The 13,851-nt window shown below is 43.7% G+C and overlaps 3 protein-coding genes and 2 long non-coding RNA genes across 15 annotated transcripts; 3 read left to right on the top strand and 2 right to left on the bottom strand.

Moving 5' to 3' along the window:
* The first annotated feature begins 383 nt into the window (after window positions 1-383).
* LOC116803148 (double-stranded RNA-specific editase 1-like) lies at window positions 384-3,099 on the top strand. 4 transcript variants are annotated; one of them, XM_032727095.1, is made up of 5 exons: window positions 397-533; window positions 705-1,570; window positions 1,683-2,034; window positions 2,178-2,755; window positions 2,808-3,099. In XM_032727095.1, exons 3-5 carry the CDS (start codon window positions 1,716-1,718, stop codon window positions 3,003-3,005), a joined length of 1,095 nt encoding a protein of 364 aa, XP_032582986.1. In that variant the 5' UTR covers window positions 397-533; window positions 705-1,570; window positions 1,683-1,715; the 3' UTR covers window positions 3,006-3,099. The 4 variants fall into 4 exon arrangements, with proteins under 4 accessions (XP_032582985.1, XP_032582984.1, XP_032582986.1 ...); XM_032727094.1 differs by lacking the exon at window positions 705-1,570 and having other exon boundaries at window positions 384-533; window positions 1,728-2,034; XM_032727093.1 differs by lacking the exon at window positions 705-1,570 and having other exon boundaries at window positions 384-533.
* A 2,105-nt stretch (window positions 3,100-5,204) lies between these two features.
* On the bottom strand, window positions 5,205-7,003 carry LOC116803154. Of its 4 annotated transcripts, none has more exons than XR_004363418.1 (4): window positions 6,989-7,003; window positions 5,807-5,923; window positions 5,414-5,749; window positions 5,205-5,356 (listed from the first exon to the last, which is right to left on the bottom strand). It is a non-coding gene; the product is annotated as an uncharacterized LOC116803154 (long non-coding RNA). The 4 variants fall into 4 exon arrangements; XR_004363417.1 differs by lacking the exon at window positions 6,989-7,003 and adding an exon at window positions 6,477-6,755; XR_004363416.1 differs by lacking the exon at window positions 6,989-7,003 and having other exon boundaries at window positions 5,807-6,093.
* A 513-nt stretch (window positions 7,004-7,516) lies between these two features.
* On the top strand, window positions 7,517-10,186 carry LOC6621242 (double-stranded RNA-specific editase 1). Of its 4 annotated transcripts, none has more exons than XM_032727089.1 (4): window positions 7,517-7,628; window positions 8,822-9,128; window positions 9,272-9,849; window positions 9,902-10,186. In XM_032727089.1, exons 1-4 carry the CDS (start codon window positions 7,566-7,568, stop codon window positions 10,097-10,099), a joined length of 1,146 nt encoding a protein of 381 aa, XP_032582980.1. In that variant the 5' UTR covers window positions 7,517-7,565; the 3' UTR covers window positions 10,100-10,186. The 4 variants fall into 4 exon arrangements, with proteins under 4 accessions (XP_032582980.1, XP_032582979.1, XP_032582978.1 ...); XM_032727088.1 differs by having other exon boundaries at window positions 8,777-9,128; XM_032727091.1 differs by lacking the exon at window positions 7,517-7,628 and adding an exon at window positions 8,049-8,664 and having other exon boundaries at window positions 8,777-9,128.
* Window positions 10,187-10,330: 144 nt separating this feature from the next.
* LOC116803152 lies at window positions 10,331-13,071 on the top strand. Its single transcript, XM_032727097.1, has 2 exons — window positions 10,331-10,950; window positions 12,274-13,071. The coding sequence occupies exons 1-2, from the start codon at window positions 10,845-10,847 to the stop codon at window positions 12,579-12,581; spliced, it is 414 nt and encodes a 137-aa protein (XP_032582988.1). The 5' UTR covers window positions 10,331-10,844; the 3' UTR covers window positions 12,582-13,071.
* Window positions 12,055-13,807, bottom strand: LOC116803158. 2 transcript variants are annotated; one of them, XR_004363427.1, is made up of 4 exons: window positions 13,327-13,807; window positions 12,657-12,773; window positions 12,264-12,599; window positions 12,055-12,206 (listed from the first exon to the last, which is right to left on the bottom strand). It is a non-coding gene; the product is annotated as an uncharacterized LOC116803158 (long non-coding RNA). The 2 variants fall into 2 exon arrangements; XR_004363428.1 differs by lacking the exon at window positions 13,327-13,807 and having other exon boundaries at window positions 12,055-12,195; window positions 12,657-12,748.
* Between the last annotated feature and the right edge of the window lie 44 nt (window positions 13,808-13,851).

Here is a 13,851-nt window from a genome sequence, read left to right as displayed (position 1 = left end):
ATAAATCCGCAAACTTTCCTATTGCTGTGGTTGAGGAAACGCAAAACTCTTGTTAAAACAGTGTGAACACATTTTCTGTTTTTCGTTGATTGGAACCTTATAGATTTTGCCCACGCTGCGGACTGCCAAATTGTGTTTGCAAGTCATGAAAACGATTTAATATGTGATTGCATTGCCATTTTCTAACTCGTCGTGTTTTAAAATGCACAGTGTCTTCAGCTTAAATATTTTAAAAGTACTATACATTTGTGGTCAAAAAATAAACTTCACTTGGTTATATTACTATGGAGAGTGTGAAATGTCTCTAATATATTTAATACAAGAATCGATTTTCAAAATATGTGAAACAAATATCGATATATTCTGATATATGCATTACATCCCTATTTAGGTTTTTCCCGTCAGCGCAGTAAGCTTATCTCTGTGATTTGAACAGTGAAAAATTAAATTACAAAAACGAAAAAATCAAGATGGAGGGAAAACTTCGTCCACTCACGGCAAACAACAAGCCATTTGTCTTTGGAGGCATTTACGTAAGAATCTGCATTTTTTCCAAGTGTGTGCAGGAGTGTGAGTTTAAACTTCCCTGTGAAGAGATGTGTCTCTAGTGAAAATAGATCACGAAAACAAAAACCATTGTTGGACTCATCCATATTTGTTTTGTGAAATAACAAAGTTTTCGATTTTATTTCTATAATTTGCAGCGCACAAAGTGAAAGTGTGTGTATTCATTACAATTGTGAACTCATTTGCAATAGCCACTAAAAGCGGGTTAATCGAAAGTGCAGAGTCTGCACTGCAGATCGTTGTCCGAATTCCACCAGCATCCACAATGCACCCTCCAGCCCACCCCCAGCTTTCCCTCTTCCATTGCATTTGTATCCCACCCATTTGGTCATTGCACTCATTCCCCTCCGTTCGTGCTTTCGATCAACCAGAGATGGCTAGCACTGCGATAGTTTCACGCTGGACTTGCGGTTATCGCTAACTTTTATGGCTAATGAAAATGGATTCACCCAAAATTGTAACTAAAATTATTAGTTTTGCGTCAGATAGCAATCCCCATTCACTCCACCGAAAGTGCCCGAAACGAGCCGGCGACCATGAGCTCAGCCGATGACCGAAGGATCCCCATAACTATACTATTCCAAGTCCAAAATGAATTCGTGTTTGATTTGTTTCGTACTTAAATAGAAAGAAAAAATTTAACTTATTTTAGAATTGTGTAACTTATGGAGCACTAGTCATTAAAAATTACTCTATTTTTGCATATCGGAGAAAATTGTATTAGAATTAGAATTTGATTTTCTCGAACCTCGCTGCAACAGAATACATTAGCGAAAAATTAACTCACCATAAGACTGCATTTATTTGTTAATCGGACTTTGGTGTTTTTAACCCCTTAAAATGAATGAGGGAATTGTTACCCTACCCTAGATCCACAGTCGCTGGGCAGGTGGCTCCGCTGGTGCAGAGTTTCGTTTCGGGGCACTTGGGTCGCAGGAATGGCCATGGCTATTTCCTGAACTATGGTTTTAAGTTGACCAGCCGACCACCCTGACGCTTCCGGGTAACTTGACGACTTGATGGTTTCCGTTGGTCAGCGAGTCGCTTTTCTGTCGACCCACTGGACCAGCCCGTTGCCTTTGCTAACTAATCGGTTAACTCTTTCGCAAACGCAGAATCCCAATGCCACCGTCAAGCCTTTGATCCAAATGCCGTTGCAGGCCGCCAATGTCCAGGAGCAGCAGTCTCCTCCGGTGGCTTCATATCCGACACCGGCCACTCCGGTGGCTGTTCAGCAGCCATCGACTCCTGTCCCCGTTCAAGTGCCGAACTCGTCCGTCCAACAGCAAAATCCGGATGTGGACGCCATCGCCTCGAAGCTGGCCTTGCCAGTTATCATCAAGGAGGAGCCGATCTCTGTCGACGATGAACCGTCCGTCGACATTATAGAGGACAATACCAGTGCCAGCGGCATCGGGGGCAAGATCCCATTTAAAAAGATCTTCCAAAAGCGGAAGAAGTCGTCTGGTAAGCGTGGAATTCTTTGGTGAACAGTTTTCCCAGACTTTTATCGCACACACACACGAATCACTAGAGTTCTTATGAAAGGACAGACTGGAAATTACTTAACATTTTTACAATAACATATATGTCTTTTAACTCGATCGTAGAACGCACTCGGGACAAGAAGCTGCGACGGAATCGCCAGCTGCGCAAGTCCATGCTCCCCAAAAACGCTCTGATGGCCCTCAACGAGGTTAAGGGCGTGACCATCAGCGATTTCACCATCGACTTCAATACCGACGGGGGATTCACGGCCGTTGTCACTGTGAACTCGACTCAGTACGTGGGCAAGGGTACCTCAAAGATGACAGCCAAGAACGCGGCCTGCGAGAAGGCTTGGCGCGATTTTATAATTGCGAAGATGACGCCTAAGCCTCCCCGTATTCACCAGGTGGAGATAGGTGCGGAGCCAATAGACACTAACGAGGATGAGGCCGATGCACCGGATGATGATCTGCCCATGTTGAATCTGGCTTCGTTTGCCATCTACAAGCTCTTCACGGAGTGGGAGCGCGAGGGCTATGTCGTACCCGAGATGCACCCTTCGGCCAATGCTGCCCAGCAGGCCGGAGGGGATGCCGGAACTCCAGTTCCCGCCGCGCCCAAGGAACCAAAGAAGCCGCCAGTGCGTACGGAGCTACCCTCTGGCTGGGAGACCATGCACCCGGCGACCATTCTTTGCATTGTAGGCCAGCCCACCTCACTATATTCACTGTCAGTAATCAATTCCCCTGCAGATGCGCCCGGGACTCAGCTACTCGGACTACGGGTCATCTGGCGACAATACCACCGGCATGCAGCATCTGGGAATCACGGTGGACAACCAGGAATTCCACGCCCACGGCAGATCCAAGAAGATCGCCCGTCTCAACGTGGCCGTGAAAGTGTGCAACTCTCTGTTCGGCACAAACTTCGCCTACGGCGACACCGCTTAAGACACCAACTCCAACCGCAGACTCCAACTGCCGACAGCAACACACCTCGCCAACACGCCTCTCTTAATTATAATGTATACAATTGTACCGTGGAGAGATTATGCTATCTTACGTGTAAGGGAAATAGGGTCGACAAGATTTGCCAACGTGTTCGGGTGGGCGCTAAGTCTGTCAGCATATCGGCTGCTGTGGAAGTTTATTTGGTCTCCCAGTGGGACAACTTTTAAGTCCTTTTCGATGACTCGGTTGCTCACATACTAGGGTAGCCCAGATGCATGTCATGCCGCTCGCGATTGTATTACTCCAAGCCCATTGAGCTGAGTCCCGGAGGCACACTCCACACTTGGATTGCGTAGGTCAGTGTTGGACCTAATATGGCTTTTATTAAGGGAGCCTTAACTGCCATATGGAGGTTGCTTGAGTGGAAAAGCCTGTCCAGCTTTTTCAGCTTCCATGAGGATTTGGCTCTAACTGCCGTGATATGGGCTTTTCAACTCAGCGTCCATCAAGGTCAACTCCGAAGTAGCAGTGGGATGAGACGTGGTCAATGGTATTTCCGTCAAAGAGAAGACCTAGGCATGTTTGAGGTCGCAGGGTAAATGTGACACAGTCCGACTTAGTGAATGTAATGGATTTGTTCCATTTACCAGTCCATCGCTCGATTGCAGCAGCCATTCCTGAACTGCATTGGGCTGAATTGAAAGGATGAGTGCGACGCAAGCATGACGGTGTCATCAGTGTAGGTGGCCAGGAGCAGCTGAGCAGGGGAGGCTTCATCGGTGTTGTTCACGGGAGTTGGCATGTCAGCAGTGTACAGGGTATACGGGAAGGGTCCAAGCACACTTCCTTGTGGAACCCCTGCATGAATGTGTTCCAGGCTTGACCGACAGTTTCGTACAGCAACATCGAAGGGCCGATCAGCGATGAAGGAGCTGAGGATGGCATAATAGGCTGCTCGGAGGAGATCTTTCATTTTATATAGCAGACCTTCATGCCACACCTTATCAAACGCTTGTTTCACGTCCAAAAATTCGCCGACTGTTCAAAGCTAGTTCTTGTGGGATGTGTTACCTACCTCCGGCAGTTCCATCAAGCGGGTAAGCAAAATTCTCTCAAAAACTTTGGAGAAAGTTGGTAGCAGGATTATCGGGCGATATGAGTCGATCTGTGTTGGTGACTTTCCAGCTTTGGGGATCATTACAATGCGCGCACGTTTTCATTGCCTGGGAAAATTATCTAATCTTAGCATAGCATTAAATATTTTCCCAAGAGCAAGCACGTTATAGAAATTTCGCAGTTCGGTTGTCTATGCCATAGTAACCAGGGTTTTTTTTTGGCTACAAAACCTTTAGTTGCATCATTACTTCATGCGGTAAGGTATAGGGCGTGTCTGAGCGTCGGAGTATGAATATTGCTGGTAAATGCTAGGATCTCCTGTCGTGGTGTATTGTCTTCTGAGGCGTCTTTTGTGGCTAAGCAAGTCCCTAGCCTCCAAGCTTAAAATGGCAGGCCTTATGGCCGTGAGACCAACTTGGTGTAGCCTGCCTTGCAGCTTCAATGATCGCCGATGTGAAGTAGTCGACGTACGCTTCCATCCTACTGCAAAGTGTCAATGGAAATGTTGAGTTCTACAGTAGCCTCGATGTGTTCTTTAAAGATCCGAATTCTCGCTTGTGGAGACAGCATTTTTTTAACACTTCGAAATGATTTGGCGTCTTCAATCAATGGCAGATGATGGTCAGATAACAGTTCTGTCAGCACTTTCACCCTGATTAGTTGCTGTCTAAAGCCATTGGAGATCCCAAAATCTATGGCACTTGGAGAGGCAGTTGCACGGTGGGGGTAGCATGTGGCTTCTCCAATTGTGTGTGATGAACTGCCCAGCAATGGCAACTGTTCATCTAAGTGTCGGAGGGCAGTATATTAAGGCAACATTAAAGTTTCCTCTGCTTGCAGTCAGCTGAATAGTTACTTCCTGGATATGATTTTGAGATAAAGTGGCGATGAGAGATATTTGATCTAGCAAGGATGTTGTCTGTCATCCGGATGGTTGGCAGTATGTAGGGTAAAGCCATAGACCAAAGACACTAGAATAACTAGAATATTTTTTGTCCTTCCAATTTATATAACATGAGAGCGCTTATTTCTATGTTTATTTTTGTTCGTTTTGTGTTTGGCTGCCGACTGTATACATGCGTATATGGTGTTCTATGCCCAGAGCAATGTATTTTATTTTTAATTATTTCTTGGGTTGCAAGTCTGATAAGTTTCTTAAATCTAAAACTATTTTGTCTAATTTAATTATTTTCCAAGGAGATCATCCTTCCGTCCGTATAATAGCTGTAAAAAAACTTTAGTCGTGCTTAAATATATATTCTTGTAATGTATTAAAATCCCTACTTGCTTACCTCTGACTAGGATGTATTCCCTGTGAGGGGCCATTCAGGATGATAACTTTTTGGGATTTTCTGTATAGAATGGCCAAGGAAGGACGGGCATTACATGATCCTTCACCACAGTTGAGGATCGAGCAAAAGCTCGTAGCACGCAATCATATCGATAATCGTCACAATGAAATAAGGCTGAGATTCCAGGACAAGAGCACCACCCACATAACCGACAAGGAGCAGGTGGACCTTTGCGCGTGCGTCTTGGAATATCTTCAAACAACCACCCGAGCCTTACGCTATGTTCGTCGGATTTCAACGGTTGGCGAGCTCAGTTAGCTGTCGCTTTACATTTCCCTAAATATAGGTTTATAAGAACTATATTTTTAAGAAGATTTCCTGTTTTGTACTTACAATATTTTAGGTATGAAGGGCAATTAATCTTCTACGTCCTGTTTCGTTTTTGGTGGTGTTGGTTCATTTACAATGTTGTTCAATTCCTTCTCTTAGAGGCGTATTATTTGGGTGGACCTCAGATAAAACAAGAGAGAATGCTATAGTCGAGTTGCCCAACTATCAGATACCCGTTACTCAGCTAGTGTGAATGCGAACGCGAAATTTCATAGTTTTTCTAGGATAATGGAAGACTAATAACATTATGAAAATATATCGAAAAATGGTTCAAAAATAAGTTATTAGGCAAATCGATCTTGCAAATTTACAAGATTAATACAAATGTGAAAAAAAATCAACACATTTTTCAAAAGTGTGGGCGTGGTAGTTTTATGCGGTTTGTAAATAAACTTGCGCAACATCTATGTCTCTAAAATCTGTATGCTGAATCTCAACCTTCTAGCTTTTATATTTCCTGAGATCTCGACGTTCATACGGACAGACGGTCATGGCTTGATCGACTCGGCTATTGATCCTGATCAAGAATACATATAATTTATATAGTCGGCAACGCTTCCTTCTGCTTGTTATATACTTTTCAACAAATCTAGTATAGCTCTACGAGTAAAAGGTATAAAAATTGTATCATTTTGTTTCAGATATTACAATGTAAACATAAATCTATAGTTACCTTGTGGTTTTATTTGATCCGGGTTTGTCTTCATTGTCAATAGTTTTGTGACTTGAGCAGCGAAAAATTAAATTGGATTTTTTGTAAGTGGGTGTATATGAGTTCTCTGTAGTCCATGATTACAAAACGAGTCGTGCTTTCCCATGGTCTTTTGTCCGTCTGCCCGATTGTATGAACTTGGGAACATCGCGAACCTTAAGTGCTAGTTGGGACTAAGCCTGTATGCAGCGCAGGTTGACTACTGCTTCAATTTTCGTAAAATAATAAAAACCGCGATCTGTCCATTTCCGTCCGTATGAATTTTAGATCTGAGGAACTATAAAAAGTCAGGGCGTTGAGACTTATGCTCCAGATTCTAGAGCAGTTTGTCCAAAACTGCCATGCCAACACTTTTCAAAAATGTTCCCATTTTTTTCAGAAAATTATTTGTCTTGGCACTTTCTATAGATGTGCAAAAAGAATGTCGAAAATTCTCCATCGAACTACCACTATCTGAGTTACAGGTATCTTACCTTACTTTGACGAATAATAATATTTGTTTAATATATGAAAAATATTAAAAACTGGGCGATTAATCCCAACCCAGATAGTTAATTCACTTAATTCGGTGTTCATTTTCATAAATCCGCAAACTTTCCTATTGCTGTGGTTGAGGAAACGCAAAACTCTTGTTAAAACAGTGTGAACACATTTTCTGTTTTTCGTTGATTGGAACCTTATAGATTTTGCCCACGCTGCGGACTGCCAAATTGTGTTTGCAAGTCATGAAAACGATTTAATATGTGATTGCATTGCCATTTTCTAACTCGTCGTGTTTTAAAATGCACAGTGTCTTCAGCTTAAATATTTTAAAAGTACTATACATTTGTGGTCAAAAAATAAACTTCACTTGGTTATATTACTATGGCCAGTGTGAAATGTCTCTAATATATTTAATACAAGAATCGATTTTCAAAATATGTGAAACAAATATCGATATATTCTGATATATGCATTACATCCCTATTTAGGTTTTTCCCGTCAGCGCAGTAAGCCTATCTCTGTGATTTGAACAGTGAAAAATTAAATTACAAAAACGAAAAAATCAAGATGGAGGGAAAACTTCGTCCACTCACGGCAAACAACAAGCCATTTGTCTTTGGAGGCATTTACGTAAGAATCTGCATTTTTTTCCAAGTGTGTGCAGGAGTGTGAGTTTAAACTTCCCTGTGAAGAATGTGTCCCTAGTGAAAATAGATCACGAAAACAAAAACCATTGTTGGACTCATCCATATTTGATTTGTGAAATAACAAAGTTTTCGATTTTATTTCTATAATTTGCAGCGCACAAAGTGAAAGTGTGTGTATTCATTACAATTGTGAACTCATTTGCAATAGCCACTAAAAGCGGGTTAATCGAAAGTGCAGAGTCTGCACTGCAGATCGTTGTCCGAATTCCACCAGCATCCACAATGCACCCTCCAGCCCACCCCCAGCTTTCCCTCTTCCATTGCATTTGTATCCCACCCATTTGGTCATTGCACTCATTCCACTCCGTTCGTGCTTTCGATCAACCAGAGATGGCTAGACTGCGATAGTTTCACGCTGGACTTGCGGTTATCGCTAACTTTTATGGCTACTGAAAATGGATTCACCCAAAATTGTAACTAAAATTATTAGTTTTGCGTCAGATAGCAATCCCCATTCACTCCACCGAAAGTGCCCGAAACGAGCCGGCGACCATGAGCTCAGCCGATGACCGAAGGATCCCCATAACTATACTATTCCAAGTCCAAAATGAATTCGTGTTTGATTTGTTTCTTACTAAAATAGAAAGAAAAAATTTAACTTATTTTAGAATTGTGTAACTTATGGAGCACTAGTCATTAAAAATTACTCTATTTTTGCATATCGGAGAAAATTGTATTAGAATTAGAATTTGATTTTCTCGAACCTCGCTGCAACAGAATACATTAGCGAAAAATTAACTCACCATAAGACTGCATTTATTTGTTAATCGGACTTTGGTGTTTTTAACCCCTTAAAATGAATGAGGGAATTGTTACCCTACCCTAGATCCACAGTCGCTGGGCAGGTGGCTCCGCTGGTGCAGAGCTTCGTTTCGGGGCACTTGGGTCGCAGGAATGGCCATGGCTATTTCCTGAACTATGGTTTTAAGTTGACCAGCCGACCACCCTGACGCTTCCGGGTAACTTGACGACTTGATGGTTTCCGTTGGCCAGCGAGTCGCTTTTCTGTCGACCCACTGGACCAGCCCGTTGCCTTTGCTAACTAATCGGTTAACTCTTTCGCAAACGCAGAATCCCAATGCCACCGTCAAGCCTTTGATCCAAATGCCGTTGCAGGCCGCCAATGTCCAGGAGCAGCAGTCTCCTCCGGTGGCTTCATATCCGACACCGGCCACTCCGGTGGCTGTTCAGCAGCCATCGACTCCTGTCCCCGTTCAAGTGCCGAACTCGTCCGTCCAACAGCAAAATCCGGATGCGGACGCCATCGCCTCGAAGCTGGCCTTGCCAGTTATCATCAAGGAGGAGCCGATCTCTGTCGACGATGAACCGTCCGTCGACATTATAGAGGACAATACCAGTGCCAGCGGCATCGGGGGCAAGATCCCATTTAAAAAGATCTTCCAAAAGCGGAAGAAGTCGTCTGGTAAGCGTGGAATTCTTTGGTGAACAGTTTTCCCAGACTTTTATCGCACACACACACGAATCACTAGAGTTCTTATGAAAGGACAGACTGGAAATTACTTAACATTTTTACAATAACATATATGTCTTTTAACTCGATCGTAGAACGCACTCGGGACAAGAAGCTGCGACGGAATCGCCAGCTGCGCAAGTCCATGCTCCCCAAAAACGCTCTGATGGCCCTCAACGAGGTTAAGGGCGTGACCATCAGCGATTTCACCATCGACATCAATACCGACGGGGGATTCACGGCCGTTGTCACTGTGAACTCGACTCAGTACGTGGGCAAGGGTACCTCAAAGATGACAGCCAAGAACGCGGCCTGCGAGAAGGCTTGGCGCGATTTTATAATTGCGAAGATGACGCCTAAGCCTCCCCGTATTCACCAGGTGGAGATAGGTGCGGAGCCAATAGACACTAACGAGGATGAGGCCGATGCACCGGATGATGATCTGCCCATGTTGAATCTGGCTTCGTTTGCCATCTACAAGCTGTTCACGGAGTGGGAGCGCGAGGGCTATGTCGTACCCGAGATGCACCCTTCGGCCAATGCTGCCCAGCAGGCCGGAGGGGATGCCGGAACTCCAGTTCCCGCCGCGCCGAAGGAACCAAAGAAGCCGCCAGTGCGTACGGAGCTACCCTCTGGCTGGGAGACCATGCACCCGGCGACCATTCTTTGCATTGTAGGCCAGCCCACCTCACTATATTCACTGTCAGTAATCAATTCCCCTGCAGATGCGCCCGGGACTCAGCTACTCGGACTACGGGTCATCTGGCGACAATACCACCGGCATGCAGCATCTGGGAATCACGGTGGACAACCAGGAATTCCACGCCCACGGCAGATCCAAGAAGATCGCCCGTCTCAACGTGGCCGTGAAAGTGTGCAACTCTCTGTTCGGCACAAACTTCGCCTACGGCGACACCGCTTAAGACACCAACTCCAACCGCAGACTCCAACTGCCGACAGCAACACACCTCGCCAACACGCCTCTCTTAATTATAATGTATACAATTGTACCGTGGAGAGATTATGCTATCTTACGTGTAAGGGAAATAGGGTCGACAAGATTCGCCAACGTGTTCGGGTGGGCGCTAAGTCTGTCAGCATATCGGCTGCTGTGGAAGTTTATTTGGTCTCCCAGTGGGACAACTTTTAAGTCCTTTTCGATGACTCGGTTGCTCACATACCAGGGTAGCCCAGATGCATGTCGTGCCGCTCGCGATTGTATTACTCCAAGCCCATTGAGCTGAGTCCCGGAGGCACACTCCATACTTGGATTGCGTAGGTCAGTGTTGGACCTAATATGGCTTTTATTAAGGGAGCCTTAACTGCCATATGCCATATGAATGTAATGGATTTGTCCCATTTACTAGTCCATCGCTCGATTGCATGCAGCCATTCCTGAACTGCATTGGGCTGAATTGAAAGGATGAGTGCGACGCAAGCATGGCGGTGTCATCAGTGTAGGTGGCCAGGAGCAGCTGAGCAGGGGAGGCTTCATCGGTGTCGTTGGGAGTTGGCATGTCAGCAGTGTACAGGGTATACGGGAAGGGTCCAAGCACACTTCCCTGTGGAACCCCTGCATGAATGTGTTTCAGGCTTGACCGACAGTTTCGTACAGCAACATCGAAGGGCCGATCAGCGGAGGATCTTTCATTTATATAGCAGACCTTCATGCCACACCTTATCAAACGCTTGTTTCACGTCCAAAAATACGCCGACTGTTCAAAGCTAGTTCTTGTGGGATGTGTTACCTACCTCCGGCAGTTCCATCAAGCGGGTAAGCAAAATTCTCTCAAAAACTTTGGATAAAGTTGGTAGCAGGATTATCGGGCGATATGAGTCGATCTGTGTTGGTGACTTTCCAGCTTTGGGGATCATTACAATGCGCGCACGTTTTCATTGCCTGGAAAAATTATCTAATCTTAGCATAGCATTAAATATTTTCCCAAGAGCAAGCACGTTATAGAAATTTCGCAGTTCGGTTGTCTATGCCATAGTAACCAGGGTTTTTTTTTGGCTACAAAACCTTTAGTTGCATCATTACTTCATGCGGTAAGGTATAGGGCGTGTCTGAGCGTCGGAGTATGAATATTGCTGGTAAATGCTAGGATCTCCTGTCGTGGTGTATTGTCTTCTGAGGCGTCTTTTGTGGCTAACAAGTCCCTAGCCTCCAAGCTTAAAATGGCAGGCCTTCTTATGGCCGTGAGACCAACTTGGTGTAGCCTGCCTTGCAGCTTCAATGATCGCCGATGTGAAGTAGTCGACGTACGCTTCCATCCTACTGCAAAGTGTCAATGGAAATGTTGAGTTCTACAGTAGCCTCGATGTGTTCTTTAAAGATCCGAATTCTCGCTTGTGGAGACAGCATTTTTTTAACACTTCGAAATGATTCGGCGTCTTCAATCAATGGCAGATGATGGTCAGATAACAGTTCTGTCAGCACTTTCACCCTGATTAGTTGCTGTCTAAAGCCATTGGAGATCCCAAAATCTATGGCACTTGGAGAGGCAGTTGCACGGTGGGGGTAGCATGTGGCTTCTCCAATTGTGTGTGATGAACTGCCCAGCAATGGCAACTGTTCATCTAAGTGTCGGAGGGCAGTATATTAAGGCAACATTAAAGTTTCCTCTGCTTGCAGTCAGCTGAATAGTTACTTCCTGGATATGATTTTGAGATAAAGTGGCGATGAGAGATATTTGATCTAGCAAGGATGTTGTCTGTCATCCGGATGGTTGGCAGTATGTAGGGTAAAGCCATAGACCAAAGACACTAGAATAACTAGAATATTTTTGGTCCTTGCAATTTATATAACATGAGAGCGCTTATTTCTATGTTTATTTTTGTTCGTTTTGTGTTTGGCTGCCGACTGTATACATGCGTATATGGTGTTCTATGCCCAGAGCAATGTATTTTATTTTTAATTATTTCTTGGGTTGCAAGTCTGATAAGTTTCTTAAATCTAAAACTATTTTGTCTAATTTAATTATTTTCCAAGGAGATCATCCTTCCGTCCGTATAATAGCTGTAAAAAAACTTTAGTCGTGCTTAAATATATATTCTTGTAATGTATTAAAATCCCTACTTGCTTACCTCTGACTAGGATGTATTCCCTGTGAGGGGCCATTCAGGATGATAACTTTTTGGGATTTTCTGTATAGAATGGCCAAGGAAGGACGGGCATTACATGATCCTTCACCACAGTTGAGGATCGAGCGAAAGCTCGTAGCACGCAATCATATCGATAATCGTCACAATGAAATAAGGCTGAGATTCCAGGACAAGAGCACCACCCACATAACCGACAAGGAGCAGGTGGACCTTTGCGCGTGCGTCTTGGAATATCTTCAAACAACCACACGAGCCTTACGCTATGTTCGTCGGATTTCAACGGTTGGCGAGCTCAGTTAGCTGTCGCTTTACATTTCCCTAAATATAGGTTTATAAGAACTATATTTTTAAGAAGATTTCCTGTTTTGTACTTACAATATTTTAGGTATGAAGGGCAATTAATCTTCTACGTCCTGTTTCGTTTTTGGTGGTGTTGGTTCATTTACAATGTTGTTCAATTCCTTCTCTTAGAGGCGTATTATTTGGGTGGACCTCAGATAAAACAAGAGAGAATGCTATAGTCGAGTTGCCCAACTATCAGATACCCGTTACTCAGCTAGTGTGAATGCGAACGCGAAATTTCATAGTTTTTCTAGGATAATGGAAGACTAATAACATTATGAAAATATATCGAAAAATGGTTCAAAAATAAGTTATTAGGCAAATCGATCTTGCAAATTTACAAGATTAATACAAATGTGAAAAAAAATCAACACATTTTTCAAAAGTGTGGGCGTGGTAGTTTTATGCGGTTTGTAAATAAACTTGCGCAACATCTATGTCTCTAAAATCTGTATGCTGAATCTCAACCTTCTAGCTTTTATATTTCCTGAGATCTCGACGTTCATACGGACAGACGGTCATGGCTTGATCGACTCGGCTATTGATCCTGATCAAGAATACATATAATTTATATAGTCGGCAACGCTTCCTTCTGCTTGTTATATACTTTTCAACAAATCTAGTATAGCTCTACGAGTAAAAGGTATAAAAATTGTATCATTTTGTTTCAGATATTACAATGTAAACATAAATCTATAGTTACCTTGTGGTTTTATTTGATCCGGGTTTGTCTTCATTGTCAATAGTTTTGTGACTTGAGCAGCGAAAAATTAAATTGGATTTTTTGTAAGTGGGTGTATATGAGTTCTCTGTAGTCCATGATTACAAAACGAGTCGTGCTTTCCCATGGTCTTTTGTCCGTCTGCCCGATTGTATGAACTTGGGAACATCGCGAACCTTAAGTGCTAGTTGGGACTAAGCCTGTATGCAGCGCAGGTTGACTACTGCTTCAATTTTCGTAAAATAATAAAAACCGCGATTTGTCCATTTCCGTCCGTATAAATTTCTAGATCTGAGGAACTATAAAAAGTCAGGGCGTTGAGACTTATGCTCCATATTCTAGAGCAGTTTGTCCAAAACTGCCATGCCAACACTTTTCAAAAATGTTCCCATTTTTTTCAGAAAATTATTTGTCTTGGCACTTTCTATAGATGTGCAAAAAGAATGTCGAAAATTCTCCATCGAACTACCACTATCTGAGTTACAGGTATCTTACCTTACTTTGACG

The sequence above is a fragment of the Drosophila sechellia genome, unplaced genomic scaffold (genome assembly GCF_004382195.2).
Source record: "Drosophila sechellia strain sech25 unplaced genomic scaffold, ASM438219v1 U_298, whole genome shotgun sequence".
NCBI classification, from domain to species: Eukaryota; Metazoa; Arthropoda; class Insecta; order Diptera; family Drosophilidae; genus Drosophila; species Drosophila sechellia.
The sequence above is the reverse complement of the archived record's forward strand: the minus strand, read 5'-3'. Positions and strand labels throughout refer to the sequence as shown.